The sequence below is a fragment of the Maylandia zebra genome, linkage group LG2, assembly GCF_041146795.1.
Source record: "Maylandia zebra isolate NMK-2024a linkage group LG2, Mzebra_GT3a, whole genome shotgun sequence".
In the NCBI taxonomy this organism is placed as follows: Eukaryota; Metazoa; Chordata; class Actinopteri; order Cichliformes; family Cichlidae; genus Maylandia; species Maylandia zebra.
This window is the reverse complement of record NC_135168.1, coordinates 40,924,104-40,947,049: the sequence shown is the minus strand read 5'-3', so window position 1 is coordinate 40,947,049 and position 22,946 is coordinate 40,924,104. Positions and strand designations below refer to the sequence as shown.

The following is a 22,946-nucleotide window of genomic DNA, read 5'->3' as shown; positions in this document are numbered from 1 at the left end:
TTAAAGTCACTGGTTCTTGAACCTGTGGTCAGGTACGTGTCATAATTGTAAGCACTGCGTAAAGTTCCTGTGCCATCAACATCTGCGTAATTAGGAGGGAGATAACCGCTGGGGATGGCAACTGCTCCGTCAAACAACAGTCTGGGCTTTCTCCTGCGACAAAACCTCAAACCCAGGATGATGATGATGAAAGTCAGAAAAAAGGTGGACACAGACACCAGCGCGATGATCAGATAAGAGGTCAGTTTGGAATTGCTCTCATTAAAAGACAGATCCTTCAGTTCCGGCACCTCCGCCAAGTTATCAGAAATAAGTAAATACATGGAACAGGTGGCAGACAGAGAGGGCTGTCCGTTATCTTTCACTGCCACTACAAGGTTCTGTTTCATGCTGTCAGATTCAGAAATGTCCCGCTGTGTCCTGATCTCTCCGCTGTGGACACCAATAGTAAAAAGTCCTGGATCAGTGGATTTGACTATATGATAGGACAACCAAGCGTTCTGTCCGGAGTCTGCGTCCACCGCGATCACTTTGGACACCAGAGAGCCTCCGTGTGCAGCTTTGGGGACCAGCTCGGTCATGAAGGAGTTGCCCTCCAGGGAGGGGTACAGGATCTGAGGAGAGTTGTCATTCACATCTGAGATGAACACACTCACGGTCACGTTGCTGCTGAGAGGAGGAGAACCGTTGTCTCTGGCCATCACGTGGATTTTAAAACTCTTGAACTGTTCATAGTCAAACGACCCCACAGCGTGGATCACACCCGTGTCTCCGTTCACAGACAGATAGGAGGACACAGGGGCACCGTTCACCTCACCAGCTAACAGAGAATAAACCACTGTACCGTTCTGTCTCCAGTCGGGGTCTCGAGCACTAACGGAACATAAAGTGGAGCCCGGTTTGTTATTCTCACTCACATATGCGCTGTACGACTGCTCATCAAACACAGGTGGGTTGTCGTTGATGTCAGCTACAGATAACTGAACACTTTTAGAAGAGGACAGAGGTGGAGAGCCCTCGTCAGTGGCAGTGATTGTAATGTTGTAATCAGACACTAGTTCGCGGTCCAGTTGTCCGGTGGTCACCAGAGAATAATAGTTTTTAATAGAAGGAACCAACTTAAAGGGGACACCCTGCTGGATGGAGCAGCGGACTTGCCCGTTACTCTCAGAGTCTCTGTCCTGCACGTTAACGATTCCTACCTCTGTACCTGGTGGTGAATTTTCTGGTACAGGATTTTTCAGGGACTTAATAGTTGTTATTGGAGCGTTGTCATTGACATCTGTAATTTCAATTATTAAGGTACAGTATGAGACCAACCCGAGACCGTCCTTTGCAGTAATTTGCATTTCGTATGACGACAAGTGCTCGTAATCTATTGGCCCACTTACTCGGACTTCACCGCTCTTCTGATCAATAGAAAACACGTTATAACTTTCATCTGAAATGTGATCAAATTCGTACGTCACTTCTCCGTTGACGCCTTCATCTGCGTCAGTCGCGCTTACTGTGATCACAACTATGTCTAACGGGGAGTTTTCAAGTAGACTGGCTCCATAAACGGCCTGACTAAATACTGGTGCGTTATCATTGGCATCCAGCACGCTAACATGAATAACCGCAGTACCCGATCGCTGAGGCGTGCCCCCATCAGTTGCAACAAGCTCAATCGTTAGCTCTTTCTTTTGTTCTCTATCCAACTCTTTTTGTAGAATTAACTCGCTGTATTTTCCTCCTCCACCCTTTTCAATAACATTCAATCGGAAATATTCATTTGTTTCAATACTATATCCCTGGATTGCGTTTTGTCCGATATCAGCATCATGAGCTTCATCTAAACGGTAGCGACTTCCTTTAGCTGCAGATTCACTTATTTCAAATTTGATGGTATCCTTTTTAAACTGCGGTGAATTATCGTTGATGTCTTGAATGTGGAAGCTAATGCGATGCAGCTCTAAAGGCTCCTCCAAAACAAGCTCTTGTTTTAAAATGCAAGTAGATTTTTTGCCACAAAGACCCTCTCTGTCAATCCTCTCGGTAACAATCACATCTCCAGTACTCCTATTAATTTCAAAATACCCTTTGCTGTTCCTGTCAACATCAATACGAGCCTTTCGAGTAGCCAGTTTTCCCACCTCAATTCCTATATCCTTTGCGATATTTTCGATAACAGAGCCTCGTTTAACTTCTTCCGGAAAAGAATAAGCAACATCTCCACAAACCGTTTGCAGCGCCAGAAGAAATACTCCCGAGAAGAAGACCCAGAACCCCGGAGATGCTTTGTTTTCCATTTTCCTTTTAAATCGATAAGGAATCCGCCAAGGGCAAGCCTTTTGGAGTAAAAATGAGCAGTCACCGGAATCCTCTTCGGACTATGTATGCAATTCCAACTAGAAACGTTGCTACCTCGCTGCTTTTGTCTGTGAAAAATCGGTCATGATCTAGAAACGTTTACACTGCGCAGAATAACAAATATGACCCTACTATGTATGTTGGTGGACAGCGACGCTATGAGAGAAATATTAGTATTGCAAACGCATTACATGATGAGAGTCCTCTCAGGATAAAGAAGAAATGTATCCCGCCCTACAAACACTTTTATTTTATTTTATTTTATTTTATTTTATTTTATTTTATTTTATTTTATTTTATTTTATTTTATTTTATTTTATTTTATTTTATTTTATGAGCACATAACCTTCAGGCAGGAGATTTCTGCTGTACGTACTAATGTTGGCATGTTTGGAAAGCACGTAGTTAAAACAAAAGAGGAGAAGGTTAATCTAAGTTAGCTTCACCAACATGGACATATACACATCAACGCCTGCGTGGCAGCAGGGCCATGCTTGAAGAAACTGTCATACGAAGTTGAATACTGACAAATTAACGTAATGATAAAAAAATAAAAAATAGCGGTCTTATTTGCGACTATGGTGAAATCAGAATAATACAAACAACAGCAGTAGCATTCCAAATGCTCATTGGGAGATAATATGGGCATTGGTGACAGCACTGAAGAATTACACGAGGGAGGGGAATATAACGGTTCAACCAAAATTAAAAACAAACAAAAATTGAACTGTACACTTTACAAGGGATACATCAATACGCTGACTGCAATTTATTTGGACTAAAGCTGTATATATATTCAGCTGTAGATGAATTTGATGTCAATCGAATCTCATACTACTTAAGTGATTAGAAAGATATTCAAATATACACTATATTTACTGCTAGATTTAAGTGACAACTCAACAAGAAATGTGGCATTCAAACACAGTACTGAGAAGAAAAAACAGCGCTTGAATGAGCAGATATAAGGTGTCTTTAATTATTCTAAACCAAAAAGCCACAAGAGAAACTATATGGATATGTTATCTCATATCCCCATTTTAAAAAACACAAAAGAATAACTGAAAGTTTGAGACTGGCCGTTAAGTTTCAAGACCAGTTCAAAGTTAAGACATTTTTTTTAGTTTTTGTTTCTGTATCAGCCCTATTTAAAAAAATAAATAAATAAATAAAATTAGCATATCAACAGTGGAATATTATAGACTTTCACCACTATTGATATCAATTTGCTGAACACTGAGGAACATGAACAAGTGACTTAATTCGGACTCAAAAGCACAAAGCCTACCTCCAGGGGGTCCAAAGAATCTTCAATAGTTTTAAAAAAGTCTGATGGACTTTTCTTCAGAGTCTGGTCAGCAGGCAGCGTGTTGTCATTGTATGATGTCACAAACTTAAAGTCACTGGTTCTTGAACCTGTGGTCAGGTACGTGTCATAATTGTAAGCACTGCGTAAAGTTCCTGTGCCATCAACATCTGCGTAATTAGGAGGAAGATAACCGCTGGGGATGGCAACTGCTCCATCAAACAACAGTCTGGGCTTTCTCCTGCGACAAAACCTCAAACCCAGGATGATGATGATGAAAGTCAGGAAAAAGGTGGACACAGACACCAGCGCGATGATCAGATAAGAGGTCAGTTTGGAATTGCTCTCATTAAAAGAAAGATCCTTCAGTTCTGGCACCTCAGCCAAGTTATCAGAAATGAGTAAATACATGGAACAGGTGGCAGACAGAGAGGGCTGTCCGTTATCTTTCACTGCCACTACAAGGTTTTGTTTCATGCTGTCAGATTCAGAAATGTCCCGCTGTGTCCTGATCTCTCCGCTGTGGACACCAATAGTAAAAAGTCCCGGATCAGTGGATTTGACTATTTGATAGGACAGCCAAGCGTTCTGTCCGGAGTCCGCGTCCACCGCGATCACTTTGGACACCAGAGAGCCTCCGTGTGCAGCTTTGGGGACCAGCTCGGTCATGAAGGAGTTGCCCTCTGGGGAGGGGTAGAGGATCTGAGGAGAGTTGTCATTCACATCTGAGATGAACACACTCACGGTCACGTTGCTGCTTAGAGGAGGAGAACCGTTGTCTCTGGCCATCACATGGATTTTAAAACTCTTGAACTGTTCATAATCAAACGACCTCACAGCGTGGATCACACCCGTGTCTCCGTTCACAGACAGATAGGAGGACACCGGGGCACCGTTCACCTCACCAGCTAACAGAGAATATACCACTGTACCGTTCTGTCTCCAGTCGGGGTCTCGAGCACTAACAGAACATAAAGTGGAGCCAGGTTTGTTATTCTCACTCACATATGCGCTGTACGATTGTTCCTCAAACACAGGTGGGTTGTCGTTGATATCAGTTACAGATAACTGAACACTTTTAGAAGAGGACAGAGGTGGAGAGCCCTCGTCAGTGGCAGTGATTGTAATGTTGTAATCAGACACTAGTTCGCGGTCCAGTTGTCCTGTGGTCACCAGAGAATAATAGTTTTTAATAGAAGGAACCAAGTTAAAGGGGACACCCTGCTGGATGGTGCAGCGGACCTGTTGATTTTTCCCAGAGTCTGCATCCTGCACATGAATGATGCCCACCTCTGTACCCAATGATATGCTCTCGGGTATGCGGTTTGATAACGAACTGATATGGATGACTGGGGCGTTATCATTGACGTCAGTTATATCTATTACAACTTTTGTTTCTGTAGAAAGGCCATAACCATCTTTCCCTTCAATTAGCATTTCAAACTTCGACTCTTCTTCATAATCAACATTTCTTGCAAGTATAATTTCTCCGGTATTTTCATTTAAAGAAAATATTTCCTTTGCTATATCACTTATTCCGCTGAATTCATATGTTACTTCACCATTAACTCCTTCATCTGCATCTGTAGCACTCACTGTTGCAACTACTGTATCTATAGGGGAGTTTTCAGGAAGAGAAGCCTCATAGATTGTATGAGTGAAAACTGGGGCGTTATCATTAGCATCCAGTACGGTGATGTTAATGACTACTGTGCCTGATTTTGGAGGATTGCCACCATCGACAGCTGTCAGCAATAAAGCCATATCTTGCTGCTCTTCACGATCTAATTCCCTGTCTAAAACTAACTCGCTGTATTTTGTGCCGACGGCATTCGTTAGTACGTTCAGAGCAAAATAATTATTCCTTTGCAAAATGTAATTCTGAACAGCATTTTGTCCTATGTCTGCATCGCGTGCTGCATTTATTCTGTAGCGAGAACCTTTCGGAGCTAATTCACCAATATCCAATTTAACGACGTCTTTAACAAAAACTGGTGGATTGTCATTTACATCCTGAATTTGCAAAGATATCCGGTGCGATTCGAGTGGATCTTCGAGTACTAGTTCACATTTTAAATTGCAAGAAACCTTAGCTCCACATAGCTCCTCACGATCAATCCGATCACCAACAACCAGTTCTCCAGCATCAACATTTATCTCGCAGTAACGTTTACGGTTTTCTTTGAGAGCAATCCGAGCCTTCCGAGCGGAAAGACTGCTTACTTGAAGCCCAAGGTCCTTGGCTATGTTTCCAATCACCGATCCTTGTTTCATTTCCTCGGGGAAAGAATAGCTCACATCGCCACAACACAGCTCTACTGCCAGAAGAAAACACATGAAAGTGCAGACAAGGTTCACCGAAAACACGAAATATGCCATCACTCAAAAAATAAACTGAATGAAAAAGAAGGAGGTGGTCAGCATTCCTCAGAAACACAAAATCATGTGTTCATGTGCGAGTACTTCAAGGAGTACAGTGCAGTGGCAAACAATAAGCTTTAACACTGTGGGTGGAGACGCTTGATTGTCTCATCTGTAGCCTGTTTTACAATTTTCGATTGGTAGACAGCGACACTCGCTGCATCCTACAAGGACTATAAAATAGCCTCAAGTTGACGAAAAGCAAGAAACTTAGCTAATCGAAAGAGACTTCATCCCGAGAAGAATGGCAGATGACAAAAGGCGCTTTCTATTGATTAATTCGGTTCTGTTTTATCTGTTCAATGCCATCTACCCCACGGTACGTTAGCAATAAAATGTAGTACTACATTGTTTGATACTGTTGCTACAAACATGTATTTCTTGTTTATAAATGTAATTGAGCAAAAACCTGTAAAAACTCTTAACTGAAAGCGTGAACCTGAAACAACATCCAAGCAAAAATTCAGCCTAAAAGAATGAGTCGCTGAATACCGAATTCAGCTCTGTAACAAAAGTCGAAACTATTATGAAGGAAAAAACATTTTTTTCTCATTATTATATTAAATTATTCTGCAACGTTTTTTGTTTTGCTTAATTCATTTATTTATTTATTTATTTTTAACGAATGGGTAAATCCAACTGCAGAATTTCGTTGAATAATTAACACAACATATTTGACTGTGAGTAAATTCAAGAAAAAATTCTAATAATAATCACAACAAACAGAACGGAGTTTTATGATGTATGAAGGCAAACCTTTACAGGTATTCGCTCTACCAAACTAAGAGTTGAACCTTAGGAACATCCACAGTGAAAAATCCAGTATTCAATCTGCAGGATTTCGTATCGTTTATCTCTGTGATTTTTTGTTTCTTTTTTCTTAATTAATTAATTAATATATTCATTCAGTTGAAATAAGGCCAATGACATGAACTGATATTAAAACAAAAACGACGAATTTTTAGTAAAATTCTCGGTTAATGATGTTATTCGGAGCTTTACTAACTCAAGTTCATAAGTACAGTAATATACAATATTTTCATCCATGAAAAAAAGTTTTATGAAAATAGTTGATTTGATTAAAAGAAAGTAACACCGAAGATGTGTTTCCGAAGAAGGGTTGAATTTTTTTTGAATGACGTAGGTGTAATGACGTCAACGTGGTATTCTTACCTGGGGAGGGTCGTCAGACTCCCCAAACGCATCGAGAAAATCTGATGGACTTTTCTTCAGAGTCTGATCAGCGGGCAGCGTGTTGTCATTGTATGATGTCACAAACTTAAAATCACTGGTTCTTGAACCTGTGGTCAGGTACGCGTCATAATTGTAAGTGCTGCGTAAAGTTCCTGTGCCATCAACATCTGCGTAATTAGGAGGGAGATAACCGCTGGGGATGGCGACTGCTCCGTCAAACAACAGTCTGGGCTTTCTCCTGCGACAAAACCTCAAACCCAGGATGATGATGATGAAAGTCAGGAAAAACGTGGACACAGACGCCAACGCGATGATCAGATAAGAGGTCAGTTTGGAATTGCTCTCATTATAAGAAAGATCCTTCAGTTCTGGCACCTCAGCCAAGTTATCAGAAATAAGTAAATACATGGAACAGGTGGCAGACAGAGAGGGCTGTCCGTTATCTTTCACTGCCACTACAAGGTTCTGTTTCATGCTGTCAGATTCAGAAATGTCCCGCTGTGTCCTGATCTCTCCGCTGTGGACACCAATAGTAAAAAGTCCCGGATCAGTGGATTTGACTATTTGATAGGACAGCCAAGCGTTCTGTCCAGAGTCCGCGTCCACCGCGATCACTTTGGACACCAGAGAGCCTCCATGTGCAGCTTTGGGGACCAGCTCGGTCATGAAGGAGTTGCCCTCCGGAGAGGGGTACAGGATCTGAGGAGAGTTGTCATTCAGATCTGAGATGAACACACTCACGGTCACGTTGCTGCTGAGAGGAGGAGAACCGTTGTCTCTGGCCATCACGTGGACTTTAAAACTCCTGAACTGTTCATAATCAAACGACCTCACAGAGTGGATCACACCCGTGTCTCCGTTCACAGACAGATAGGAGGACACCGGGGCACCGTTCACCTCACTAGCTAACAGAGAATAAACCACTGTACCGTTCTGTCTCCAGTCGGGGTCTCGAGCACCAACGGAACATAAAGTGGAGCCCGGTTTGTTATTCTCACTCACATATGCGCTGTACGACTGTTCCTCAAACACAGGTGGGTTGTCGTTGATGTCAGCTACAGATAACTGAACACATTTAGAAGAGGACAGAGGTGGAGAGCCCTCGTCAGTGGCAGTGATTGTAATGTTGTAATCAGACACTAGTTCGCGGTCCAGTTGTCCTGTGGTCACCAGAGAATAATAGTTTTTAATAGAAGGAACCAACTTAAAGGGGACACCCTGCTGAATGGAGCAGCGGACCTGTCGGTTATTCTCAGAGTCTCTGTCCTGCACGTTAATGATGCCCACCTCTGTACCAGTTTGCGCGTTCTCGGGTATAGGATTAGACAGTGATTTTAAATAAACTACAGGGGCGTTATCATTTTCATCAGTTAGCTCTATGTAAACTTTTGCAGACGAACTTAATCCCAGACCGTCATTGGCTATGACTGGCAGTTCAAATGCATTCTTTTTCTCAAAATCAGTTGCGCCAATTACTCTGATTTCGCCAGTTTTAAAATCAATAGAAAACACCTTTTCATCGATATCTGACACGTGGCCAAAGTCATAGGACACCTCGCCATTCACTCCCTCATCAGCATCTGTAGCGCTGACTCTAACCACTACAGTATTAAGAGGAGAGTTTTCGGGTATGCTGGCTTTATAGACGGCTTGGCTGAATACTGGAGCATTATCATTAGCATCCAGTACGGTGACATGTATCATAACAGTGCTTGATCTCTGTGGTGAACCACCATCAACAGCTGTGAGAGGTAAATTAAACTCTCGCTGTGTTTCTCTGTCGAGTTTGTGATCAAGAACAAGCTCGACGTTGTTTGCATCAACCATTAAAATAAAGTTATCATTTTTTTGTAGACTGTACCTCTGAACAGAATTTTTGCCTATATCCGCATCGTGCGCGCCCTCTATTCGGAAACGAGTCCCCTTTTCTGCTGACTCCCTTATTTCCATTTTAATGGAATTTCTTTTGAATTGTGGAGAGTTGTCGTTTATATCTTGAACATGTAGATTTATACGATGTAGTTCTAAAGGATTCTCCAGTACAAGTTCCTGGATTAAAATGCATGACGATTTCGTGCCACAAAGACTCTCTCTGTCAAGCTGCTCGGCAACGCTCAAATCTCCCGTTTGTAAACTAACGGCACAAAATCGTTCGTTATCTCCTTCTGCGTCAACACGGGCCTTGCGAGATGACAATGTAGTAATATCCAGACCGAGATCCTTAGCTATATTTCCAAAGACAGTTCCTGGTTTCAGCTCCTCTTGGATAGAATAGCTTACTTCAGTACACACTGATTGCAGCGCAAGTATACAGACGACAAAGAGGGTAATCAGGCCAGGTTCTAAAAATCCACCGTATTCCATAATTACAAAAACAGAAACATCCGCCAGCAAAGAAAAGATACAACGGAGTTAGTTCACCTCTCGAACGCGTTTGCGATGGAGTGAATTAAACAAAAATCAGCACTGCAATCCAATGGTTCCTTCCAACACAAAGCGCAGGAACAATGGGTGGAGACGATGGCGTTGACGTTACAATGTTTCAAAGTAATCTGGTAGACAGCGACACGATGTGTTCATTTCAGACAGAACATCAAGTAAAATACCAGATTGACAGGTTAATGACGTCATGCAACTATTTCCCATATAAACACAATTAAGCACCTTAATATGTTAAATTGTATTAATTTCATTAAAGCAAGTAACTACAGCCACAGTTTCTGCTAGGATCAAAGAATCTGTTAAGTGCTGTGATGGAAGTAAGTAAAACCATGTTGCAGTGCACACTTATAACGTTGTTTTAACGCCAGTGAACGCAGTATTTAGCATTTATCTACAAAATTGCAATATTGTGTTATTTAGCTTAAACTGCGATTAAACTTAACATTTTCTCTGCAAGTAAATTTTAATGAAAATAGCAGCATGTAAAATTTGTCTCCAAACTGCTTTCCGTATGGTTGCCTTCTATGTGTTCAGCACCATGGACAGAGTCTACTCAAACAAGTCCTTACGCTCAGTTTGTATAAAAGAAAAATACAGTCTTTGTCAGTATGTTACAACATTTTAAATGAAGAAAAGTAAAAGTAACAAATCATTAGTCATATGGCAGCACCTCTAGTCCAAAGAGCATGCACATTACTGTTGGTCGCAGTTAAAACATAACTTTAATAAACTTGGAAAACTGCACTAACTTGGAATCAAACTATTCAAGGGATGCATGTAGCTATAGGGCAATTTTAGCAGACTTGCCAAAAAAGAAACACAATATACTTGTATTAACCAATGATCCTCCTCTGAAAGCACAATGACTATTGTTTTAAACATTTCTCCATAAACAGATGAACTAAAGCTTTCTGGGAGAATCCTTTTGGCTTTTCTTATGTCTGTTTATGGCCTTACGGTATGTGTTCAAAGTGAGTTATTACTCAGATAATTATCTACTGAGAGTGCAATAATAATTAATCTGAAGGTGAACCATTGCTGAAAGGAAAACAAGTAACGTCTTAAAGAAGGGATGGGGTTCTAAAAAGTAAGTAGACAGTTCAACTTTTTCATCTTTCAATGAGAAAAATATTAGGAAGACAAAACAATATAATTCCACTATTTCTAATTGACATATAACATACTAAGTTATTAGATAAAACAGTAAATTGATGCCACTGGAGCAACAACATCTAAAAGAAAACTGATCTGATAGATAAGAAGATTAAAAATATAATAATAATCGTTGAGTATTTTCTGACAATATGTTCTGGCAAGTTAATTGTGAATGGGGTGTTAACTAAACATTTGCCTTTGATGAATGTTAGTTAAGAACATTTGATATAATAGCATTTAAAAAAATGTAACTGAAATAGACGGTTGCTCGAAATTGGCAAATATCATGTAGAGATTGACATCACACGTTTCTCAAAAAGAAGCTTATTTCAGTCTTTTCTTACCTGGGGAGGGTCGTCCGACTCCCCAAACGCCTCGAGAAAATCTGATGGACTTTTCTTCAGAGTCTGATCAGCGGGCAGCGTGTTGTCATTGTATGATGTCACAAACTTAAAATCACTGGTTCTTGAACCTGTGGTCAGGTACGCGTCATAATTGTAAGTGCTGCGTAAAGTTCCTGTGCCATCAACATCTGCGTAATTAGGAGGGAGATAACCACTGGGGATGGCAACTGCTCCATCAAACAACAATCTTGGCTTTCTCCTGCGACAAAACCTCAAACCCAGGATGATGATGATGAAAGTCAGGAAAAATGTGGACACAGACACCAACGCGATGATCAGATAAGAGGTCAGTTTGGAATTGCTCTCATTATAAGACAGATCCTTCAGTTCTGGTACCTCAGCCAAGTTATCAGAAATGAGTAAATACATGGAACAGGTGGCAGACAGAGAGGGCTGTCCGTTATCTTTCACTGCCACTACAAGGTTCTGTTTCGTGCTGTCAGATTCAGAAATGTCCCGCTGTGTCCTGATCTCTCCGCTGTGGACACCAATAGTAAAAAGTCCCGGATCAGTGGATTTGACTATTTGATAGGACAGCCAGGCGTTCTGTCCGGAGTCAGCGTCCACCGCGATCACTTTGGACACCAGAGAGCCTCCGTGTGCAACTTTGGGGACCAGCTCGGTCATGAAGGAGTTGCCCTCCGGGGAGGGGTACAGGATCTGAGGAGAGTTGTCATTCACATCTGAGATGAACACACTCACGGTCACGTTGTTGCTTAGAGGAGGAGAACCGTTGTCTCTGGCCATCACGTGGACTTTGAAGCTCCTGAACTGTTCATAATCAAACGACCTCACAGCGTGGATCACACCCGTGTCTCCGTTCACAGACAGATAGGAGGACACCGGGGCACCGTTCACCTCACTAGCTAACAGAGAATAAACCACTGTACCGTTCTGTCTCCAGTCGGGGTCTCGAGCACTAACGGAACATAAAGTGGAGCCAGGTTTGTTATTCTCACTCACATATGCGCTGTACGACTGTTCCTCAAACACAGGTGGGTTGTCGTTGATGTCAGCTACAGATAACTGAACACATTTAGAAGAGGACAGAGGTGGAGAGCCCTCGTCAGTGGCAGTGATTGTAATGTTGTAATCAGACACTAGTTCGCGGTCTAGTTGTCCTGTGGTCACCAGAGAATAATAGTTTTTAATAGACGGAACCAACTTAAAGGGGACACCCTGCTGGATGGAGCAGCGGACCTGTCCGTTATACTCAGAGTCTTTGTCCTGCACGTTAATGATGCCCACTTCTGTACCAGGCGGCACGTTCTCTGCAGGGGGGTTCATTAGTGACTTTATATATATTACTGGTGCATTGTCATTAACATCGGTGATATCGATCATTACTTTAGCGTCGGATGAAAGCCCATAACCATCTTTGGCCTCTATACGCATCTCATATTTTGAATTTGTCTCAAAATCAAGCATTCCTGTGACCTTTATCTCTCCTGTTTTACTGTCCAGTGAAAAAACCCTTTTAGCTTTTTCTGTGATGCGATTAAATTCGTACGACACCTCTCCGTTCACTCCTTCATCTGCATCAGTTGCGCTTACAATTACAACTAAAGTGTTAAGATTTGAATCTTCAGGTAGATTGGCTTTGTAAACGGCCTGGTCAAACACTGGCGCGTTATCGTTAGCATCCAACACAGTAACGTGTATAACGGCACTTCCTGACCTCTGTGGATTTCCACCATCGACTGCAGTCAGGATGAAATTTAAATCGTGCTCCTTTTCGCGGTCTAGCTCTTTATCTAGCACCAGCTCGATGCTCTTAGTCCCATCAGCATCTTCTCGAACAGATAAAACAAAATGGTCATTCTTTTGTAAACTGTATTCTTTGACTGCGTTCTGCCCAATATCTACATCATGTGCTTCATTGACGCGGTATCGAGCTCCTTTATCTGCTGATTCTCTTATTTCCAACTTAACTGTATCTTTGGGGAAAACTGGTGAATTGTCGTTTACATCCAGAATAAGCAGTGAAATACGGTGCAGCTCCAAAGGGCTCTCCACGACTAATTCAAATTTAAGCATGCACGAAAGCCTCTCCCCGCACAGCTCCTCCCTGTCAATCTTCTCCCTGATGACAAAATTTCCAGTCTTGAGGTCAATGTCGCAGTAATGCTGGTAGTTTTCCTCTGTATCAATCCGGGCTTTACGAGTGAACAATTTTGCTACTTCCAGGCCGAGATCCTTGGCAATATTCCCAACAATGGATCCCGGTCTCATCTCCTCCGGTGCAGAATAGCTTAGGTCCGCAGCGGTTATCTCGAAAAACAGAGCAAAACCGAACACAAAACAGAGCGAGGCTTGTCTTTTTAGGGCCATTTTTTCACCCAAAATGACACGAATACAAAAATGCCCCTTCCGCTGGGAATATTACACAAAGTAATAACAAAACAGCGTATACCGCGACTACAACAATGGTAGCTCTAGTTTTAGACTAATATCTTCGTTGGTAGTGGGTGGGGAATTGAACCTCTTCACATCTGCTAGTGAGCAGCGACGCTGTGAGTTAATTTGAGATATTACAAATAAACATGTTATAAGCTAGTATAAAATGCCACAGTTACAGCCACAACGACCACCGTAATCGTTTTGTTGCCAATTTTAATTCACAAAAGAAACCGATTTTTCCTGCAAGTTTGGACTTTGATTTTGTGTTAAAGTACAAAAAAGCACAAAGTTTCATTCAGCACCACAGACAGCGCTTCAAGGGTGAGGAAAAGACATACATACTTCCCTCATTTAAATTTTCTGAAAGTGACAACATGATGGACTTTTCTAAAAACACATTAAAATAACACTAGTCCTATATTTTTAAAAAGCAAATATTTATTGGAGAATCTAAAGTCCCGCAAAAGAAAAAAACAGGATGTTTAATCATAAGGCACAGAAAATGAGTGAAAGAAATTTTTAACGAAGAATAAAAGAATAATAATTTCATTTAGTCTATTGTTTGATGATTAAAAAACGCCTGGAACTACAACATCTAATAGGCGTTTGCAGTAGACACACAATTTACACGGACAAAATTAATCAATATTCTAAGTGGTCTTGAAATTAGAGAGAGAATTTGTTTATTTTTCCATTAATTAAGTAAATGTGACGTGTGTTAAACGTAGTTAGTAAACATCACTTAACAACAGTTTCTATAAATGTACTAAAATTATTTTTAAAAACATTTTATCTGTAGCATAAGTACAAGTTTAACGAGCTCGTGATTACACGAATTACATTCAAAATATCAAACTGACTAGTGGAACTTCACATCTAACAGCAAGCAATGGACTTATTAGGCACACTGTCCTACAGAGAATTAACTGATAATTAAATTGATAAATGTTATTGACCACTCAGTATTTCAGAATGTCAATTTGTGATGACTGACAATTTTCACTTAAACATGACTAAAGTTATAATTCAACAAGTTGCAGACAAGTAATAATCGTAAAATATTTTTTAATCATTTAATATCTTTTTAAAATGGCAAAAGCCAGTAAAATAACTGCATAACTAGTGACATTTGGAAACAAAACGTGCACATCAGTCACTTCAAAAGGGCTGTGCCAAAAAAAAGGAATATCAAGAAAATGCGTGCCAGTGAATGCCTTCCTATGAATCAACACCTCTAAAAGGTTTAAAAACTGAGAAGAAAGTAGCTGAAGTGCATAACATTACACTGCAACGTTAAATTAGATTATTTAAAAAAAAAAAAAAAACATGTCCTACCTCTACAGACTCATCTGGATTATCAAACATTTCAGCAAAGTCTGATGGACTTTTCTTCAGAGTCTGGTCAGCAGGCAGCGTGTTGTCATTGTACGATGTCACAAACTTAAAGTCACTGGTTCTAGATCCCGTGGTCAGGTACGCGTCATAATTGTAAGTGCTGCGTAAAGTTCCTGTGCCATCAACATCTGCGTAATTAGGAGGGAGATAACCGCTGGGGATGGCAACTGCTCCGTCAAACAACAGTCTGGGCTTTCTCCTGCGACAAAACCTCAAACCCAGGATGATGATGATGAAAGTCAGAAAAAACGTAGACACAGACACCAGCGCGATGATCAGATAAGAGGTCAGTTTGGAATTGCTCTCATTATAAGACAGATCCTTCAGTTCTGGCACCTCAGCCAAGTTATCAGAAATAAGTAAATACATGGAACAGGTGGCAGACAGAGAGGGCTGTCCGTTATCTTTCACTGCCACTACAAGGTTCTGTTTCATGCTGTCAGATTCAGAAATGTCCCGCTGTGTCCTGATCTCTCCGCTGTGGACACCAATAGTAAAAAGTCCCGGATCAGTGGATTTGACTATTTGATAGGACAGCCAAGCGTTCTGTCCGGAGTCCGCGTCCACCGCGATTACTTTGGACACCAGAGAGCCTCCGTGTGCAGCTTTGGGGACCAGCTCGGTCATGAAGGAGTTGCCCTCCGGGGAGGGGTACAGGATCTGAGGAGAGTTGTCATTCACATCTGAGATGAACACACTCACGGTCACGTTGCTGCTGAGAGGAGGAGAACCATTGTCTCTGGCCATCACGTGGACTTTGAAGCTCCTGAACTGTTCATAATCAAACGACCTCACAGAGTGGATCACACCCGTGTCTCCGTTCACAGACAGATACGAGGACACCGGGGCACCGTTCACCTCACCAGCTAACAGAGAATAAACCACTGTACCGTTCTGTCTCCAGTCGGGGTCTCGAGCACTAACGGAACATAAAGTGGAGCCAGGTTTGTTATTCTCACTCACATATGCGCTGTACGATTGTTCCTCAAACACAGGTGGGTTGTCGTTGATGTCAGCTACAGATAACTGAACACTTTTAGAAGAGGACAGAGGTGGAGAGCCCTCGTCAGTGGCAGTGATTGTAATGTTGTAATCAGACACTAGTTCGCGGTCTAGTTGTCCTGTGCTCACCAGAGAATAATAGTTTTTAATAGAAGGAACCAACTTAAAGGGGACACCCTGCTGGATGGAGCAGCGGACCTGTCCATTATTCTCAGAGTCTTTGTCCTGCACGTTAATGATGCCCACCTCTGTACCAGGCGGCACGTTCTCTGCAGGGGGGTTCATTAGTGACTTTATATATATTACTGGTGCATTGTCATTAACATCGGTGATATCGATCATTACTTTAGCGTCGGATGAAAGCCCATAACCATCTTTGGCCTCTATACGCATCTCATATTTTGAATTTGTCTCAAAATCAAGCATTCCTGTGACCTTTATCTCTCCTGTTTTACTGTCCAGTGAAAAAACCCTTTTAGCTCTTTCTGTGATGCGATTAAATTCGTACGACACCTCTCCGTTCACTCCTTCATCTGCATCAGTTGCGCTTACAATTACAACTAAAGTGTTAAGATTTGAATTTTCAGGTAGATTGGCTTTGTAAACGGCCTGGTCAAACACTGGCGCGTTATCGTTAGCATCCAACACAGTAACGTGTATAACGGCACTTCCTGACCTCTGTGGATTTCCACCATCGACTGCAGTCAGGATGAAATTTAAATCGTGCTCCTTTTCGCGGTCTAGCTCTTTATCTAGCACCAGCTCGATGCTCTTAGTCCCATCAGCATCTTCTCGAACAGATAAAACAAAATGGTCATTCTTTTGTAAACTGTATTCTTTGACTGCGTTCTGCCCAATATCTACATCATGTGCTTCATTGACGCGGTATCGAGCTCCTTTAACTGCTGATTCTCTTATTTCCAACTTAACTGTATCTTTGGGGAAAACTGGTGAATTGTCGTTTACATCCAGAATAAGCAGTGAAATACGGTGCAGCTCCAAAGGGCTCTCCACGACTAATTCAAATTTAAGCATGCACGAAAGCCTCTCCCCGCACAGCTCCTCCCTGTCAATCTTCTCCCTGATGACAAAATTTCCAGTCTTGAGGTCAATGTCGCAGTAATGCTGGTAGTTTTCCTCTGTATCAATCCGGGCTTTACGAGTGAACAATTTTGCTACTTCCAGGCCGAGATCCTTGGCAATATTCCCAACAATGGATCCCGGTCTCATCTCCTCCGGTGCAGAATAGCTGAGGTCCGCAGCGGTTATCTCGAAAAACAGAGCAAAACCGAACACAAAACAGAGCGAGGCTTGTCTTTTTAGGGCCATTTTTTCACCCAAAATGACACGAATACAAAAATGCCCCTTCCGCTGGGAATATTACACAAAGTAATAACAAAACAGCGTATACCGCGACTACAACAATGGTAGCTCTAGTTTTAGACTAATATCTTCGTTGGTAGTGGGTGGGGAATTGAACCTCTTCACATCTGCTAGTGAGCAGCGACGCTGTGAGTTAATTTGAGATATTACAAATAAACATGTTATAAGCTAGTATAAAATGCCACAGTTACAGCCACAACGACCACCGTAATCGTTTTGTTGCCAATTTTAATTCACAAAAGAAACCGATTTTTCCTGCAAGTTTGGACTTTGATTTTGTGTTAAAGTACAAAAAAGCACAAAGTTTCATTCAGCACCACAGACAGCGCTTAAAGGGTGAAGAAAAGACATACATACTTCCCTCATTTAAATTTTCTAAAAGTGACAACATGATGGACTTTTCTAAAAACACATTAAAATAACACTAGTTCTATATTTTTAAAAAACAAATATTTATTGGAGAATCTAAAGTCCCGCAAAAGAAAAAAACAGGGTGTTTAATCATAGGGCATAGAAAATGAGTGAAAGAAATTTTTAACGAAGAATAAAAGAATAATAATTTCATTTAGTCTATTGTTTGATGATTAAAAAACGCCTGGAACTACAACCTCTAATAGGCGTTTGCAGTAGACACACAATTTACACGGACAAAATTAATCAATATTCTAAGTGGTCTTGAAATTTGAGAGAGAATTTGTTTATTTTTCCATTAATTAAGTAAATGTGCCGTGTGTTAAACGTAGTTAGTAAACATCACTTAACAACAGTTTCTATAAATGTACTAAAATTATTTTTTAAAACATTTCATCTGTAGCATAAGTACAAGTTTAACGAGCTCGTGATTACACGAATTACATTCAAAATATCAAACTGACTAGTGGAACTTCACATCTAACAGCAAGCAATGGACTTATTAGGCACACTGTCCTACAGAGAATTAACTGATAATTAAATTGATAAATGTTATTGACCACTCAGTATTTCAGAATGTCAATTTGTGATGACTGACAATTTTCACTTAAACATGACTAAAGTTATAATTCAACAAGTTGCAGACAAGTAATAATCGTAAAATATTTTTTAATCATTTAATATCTTTTTAAAATGGCAAAAGCCAGTAAAATAACTGCATAACTAGTGACATTTGGAAACAAAACGTGCACATCAGTCACTTCAAAAGGGCTGTGCCAAAAAAAGGAATATCAAGAAAATGCGTGCCAGTGAATGCCTTCCTATGAATCAACACCTCTAAAAGGTTTAAAAACTGAGAAGAAAGTAGCTGAAGTGCATAACATTACACTGCAACGTTAAATTAGATTATTTAAAAAAAAACATGTCCTACCTCTACAGACTCATCTGGATTATCAAACATTTCAGCAAAGTCTGATGGACTTTTCTTCAGAGTCTGGTCAGCAGGCAGCGTGTTGTCATTGTACGATGTCACAAACTTAAAGTCACTGGTTCTTGAACCTGTGGTCAGGTACGCATCATAATTGTAAGCGCTGTGTAAAGTTCCTGTGCCATCAACATCTGCGTAATTAGGAGGGAGATAACCGCTGGGGATGGCCACTGCTCCGTCAAACAACAGTCTGGGCTTTCTCCTGCGACAAAACCTCAAACCCAGGATGATGATGATGAAAGTCAGAAAAAACGTGGACACAGACACCAGCGCGATGATCAGATAAGAGGTCAGTTTGGAATTGCTCTCATTATAAGACAGATCCTTCAGTTCTGGCACCTCAGCCAAGTTATCAGAAATAAGTAAATACATGGAACAGGTGGCAGACAGAGAGGGCTGTCCGTTATCTTTCACTGCCACTACAAGGTTCTGTTTCATGCTGTCAGATTCAGAAATGTCTCGCTGTGTCCTGATCTCTCCGCTGTGGACACCAATGGTAAAAAGTCCCGGATCAGTGGATTTGACTATTTGATAGGACAGCCAGGCGTTCTGTCCTGAGTCTGCGTCCACCGCGATCACTTTGGACACCAGAGAGCCTCCGTGTGCAGCTTTGGGGACCAGCTCGGTCATGAAGGAGTTGCCCTCCAGGGAGGGATACAGGATCTGAGGAGAGTTGTCATTCACATCTGAGATGAACACACTCACGGTCACGTTGCTGCTGAGTGGAGGAGAACCATTGTCTCTGGCCATCACGTGGACTTTAAAACTCCTGAACTGTTCATAATCAAACGACCTCACAGCGTGGATCACACCCGTGTCTCCGTTCACAGACAGATAGGAGGACACCGGGGCACCGTTCACCTCACCAGCTAACAGAGAATAAACCACTGTACCGTTCTGTCTCCAGTCGGGGTCTCGAGCACTAACGGAACATAAAGTGGAGCCCGGTTTGTTATTCTCACTCACATATGCGCTGTACGACTGTTCCTCGAACACAGGTGGGTTGTCGTTGATGTCAGCTACAGATAACTGAACACTTTTAGAAGAGGACAGAGGTGGAGAGCCCTCGTCAGTGGCAGTGATTGTAATGTTGTAATCGGACACTAGTTCGCGGTCCAGTTGTCCCGTGGTGACCAGAGAATAATAGTTTTTAATAGACGGAACCAACTTAAAGGGGACACCCTGCTGGATGGAGCAGCGGACCTGTCCGTTATTCCCAGAGTCTTTGTCCTGCACGTTAATGATTCCCACCTCTGTACCAGGTGACGCGTTCTCGGGTATGGAGTTAGATAGTGATTTTAAACTAATCCCAGGTGGGTTGTCATTTACATCTGACAGCTCAATTATTACTTTTGAGTCTGAGGTAAGACCATATCCGTCTTTAGCATCTACACGCATTTCATAAACGGACTCTTCTTCAAAATCCAAAGGTCCGATTACCTTTATTTCTCCTGTGATGTGATTTAAATCAAATGCTCTTCTGCCAGTCTCTGATATACGACTTAGCTCATAAGTCACCTTACCATTTAGACCTTCATCTGCATCAGTTGCAGCCACTTTAACCACTACAGTATATAAAGGAGAATTTTCAGGAAGACTGGCTTTATACACAGGTTGACTAAAAACCGGAGCGTTATCGTTAGCGTCTAAGACAATTACATGCACGGTAGTCGTGCCACTTCTTTTAGGACTGCCCCCATCCAATGCAGTAAGCAGTAATCGGAATTCCCGCTGTTCCTCGCGATCCAATTCCTTTTGCAACACTAGTTCAGCAAATCTGCCTCCATCTAATTTAGTCTGCATTTTCAGCACTAGATAACTGTTAGTCTGCAACACATATCTTTGAACAGCGTTTTGTCCAATATCGAGATCGTGTGCTTCCAAAATACGGAAACGGGATCCCTTTACAGCCAATTCATTGATTTCTATTTTTATTTCGTCTTTCGCAAAAGCAGGTTGATTGTCATTGATATCTTGTATTTGTAATGAAATTCGATGTAACACAAGTGGCGCCTCTAAGACCAATTCAGATTTGAGGATGCAAGATGCCTTTTCGCCACAAAGAGCCTCTCTATCAATCCTCTCAGCTACAATTAAATCGCCAGTGCTTGGATTTATGTCACAATACCGTTTACGGTTCAGATCGCTGTCAATGCGGGCCTTTCGAACAGATAATTCCCCCACGTTCAGTCCGAGGTCCCTTGCTACATTTCCTATGACAGATCCGGTCTTCATTTCCTCGGGAAAAGAATAGCTCACATCTCCATAGCCGAAGAGAAAGGATTGAAGAAAGAAAGCAAAGCTGTATAGCAGGCCCGCCACCGAATTTCTACTGTGTGCCATCTTTGGACAAAAAATACAAAGAAAAACACTCGAAAATGTTTAACAGTCCAAACTGTATCAGTGCGACAACAAGTGCGCTCTTTTCACATCAGTTATAATCGAAAATATTTCCAGAGAATGGTGGACAAAAGCACACCCAAAGGGACAGTTTGACAATGACAAGACTGCATTAACACTAACAAACCAAGAGCTATGGATGGAGGTATGTTTCCACTGCTGGTAAACAGCGACCCTCTGAGTTCATATGCGTTGTCTGCACGTGAAATATTTAACTTGCAGACAACGCATTGATTTCCTTTATGACCACAGCACACACAGCACACTTCTTAAAAAAAAAAAAGGGGGGGGGGGGGGGTTACAGCTAAATGTATTGTCAATTTATATTTTAATACCGATCTGGGTAGGCAACATTTTTCGACTGGTAAAAACATTAATTACTAAAGAAAATTAGTAGTCCCAGTAACGTCCACGTTCAATTACCATTTCACTGGTGCGCATTCTCCCTAAAAAAATGGAAAATGCATAAGTAAAGTAAATACAAACATAAGCACTAATCTTCGGGTAGAGTAAGAAGTATAAAAACATGAAAAATCAACTTAAGAAGCTTTAAATATCATCCACAAATCACAAGCCAGGGCAAATATTCATCAGAGAAATAAAATGAATGACAATATTGAGCTTAATCAAGTGTTTTCCTAATTCGTGAGGGTCCATTTATCAGTACGGGCAAATGTAACCTCATTGGAAAGGAAATAACCCATGATTACTATTGAGAATTACCATCTGAATAATACCGTAGATTTTAAAAACAACAAGCATTCTTGTACTGTAAGTGAATCTCTAAAGGACAGGGTGATGACACTTTTTCAACCTGGTGGAAGGTTATGAAGTCCATGGAAAGGTGAGTGTTTGTTACTTTGTTGTTTTTTAATTTGTTGAGTTAAGAACCTAAGAAAACCAAACAAACAGCAATTTGAACTTTAACATGTCAATCTGAATTATGATAGTTCATATATCAGCAATATCTTCTGCATAGAATTTTGTGCTTTTGATATCTATTACTAACTTCTATTAACAGTATAATGCCAGAGAAAGACTCCATCACTTTGGAGTCTCTCTCTGGCATTATATGGTTAATACATCTTTTGAAATGGGAAAAGTTCATTTCTAATTCTGGACTTGGAAAAAGTAAAACCTGACAAATAAAGTCAATTCTTTTTCCATTTCTATAGCCGAATGTTTTTTTCTTAATTATCATTCCCCTAAATCTTTCTATTGTGTAATGAATTGCAGCTTCTAATACACGTGCTGAAGTTCATAGTTCAGAAGAGAAAATTAAAATGCATTATAGTGACATAAAAATAGATTTAAGGACACTGTTTCTACTAAGGCAGTATCTGACTACAATATGACTGCTTTCATTAATATTAAATGAAATAAAATATATGGAATTAAAAACCTAAAAAAGATTCCGAATATCTATACAAGAAAGTTTGATTGGTTAAGGTGCAAATTTATCCCCAACAGATTTATAAATTTAACGCCAGTAAGTAAGTCATACCTCTAGAGACGCATCTGATTCTTCAAATGCATCAGCAAAATCTGATGGACTTCAAAGACAATACTATAAATGTAAAAACTTAAAGACATAACAAAACACTGCGATTTTGATAACCCAGTTATTTCAGCATCCTACCTCTATTGGAGTTTCGAGATCTTCAAACGCATCAGCAAAGTCTGATGGACTTTT

General features: G+C 41.0%; 2 protein-coding genes across 11 annotated transcripts in view; both read right to left on the bottom strand.

Annotated features, from left to right (window-relative positions):
• LOC105940793 (protocadherin gamma-C5) overlaps nucleotides 1-22,946 on the bottom strand; it is a 315,331-nt gene that overhangs the window by 270,181 nt on the left and 22,204 nt on the right. For 2 of the 10 annotated variants that reach the window (XM_076873909.1, XM_076873962.1), the window contains exon 1: nucleotides 7,253-9,725. The exons of 4 other annotated variants lie outside the window; for them this stretch is intronic. In XM_076873909.1, the coding sequence (XP_076730024.1) occupies nucleotides 7,253-9,637 (2,385 nt within the window). In that variant the 5' untranslated portion in view covers nucleotides 9,638-9,725. Of the gene's footprint in view, nucleotides 1-7,252; nucleotides 9,726-11,214; nucleotides 13,720-15,009; nucleotides 17,514-22,946 lie in introns of those variants that run through there. 4 more of the 10 variants (XM_023154774.3, XM_076873949.1, XM_076873892.1 and 1 more) reach the window with 4 other exon arrangements.
• On the bottom strand, nucleotides 17,889-21,374 carry LOC112436166 (protocadherin beta-15-like). The gene has a single exon (XM_076874026.1). The coding sequence runs from the start codon at nucleotides 21,194-21,196 to the stop codon at nucleotides 18,776-18,778; it is 2,421 nt and encodes an 806-aa protein (XP_076730141.1). The 5' UTR covers nucleotides 21,197-21,374; the 3' UTR covers nucleotides 17,889-18,775.

Coding starts and splice junctions, on each gene's coding strand:
- LOC112436166 (XM_076874026.1), bottom strand. CDS start 21,196: ATGGCACACAGTAGAAATTCGGTGGCGGGCCTGCTATACAGCTTTGCT.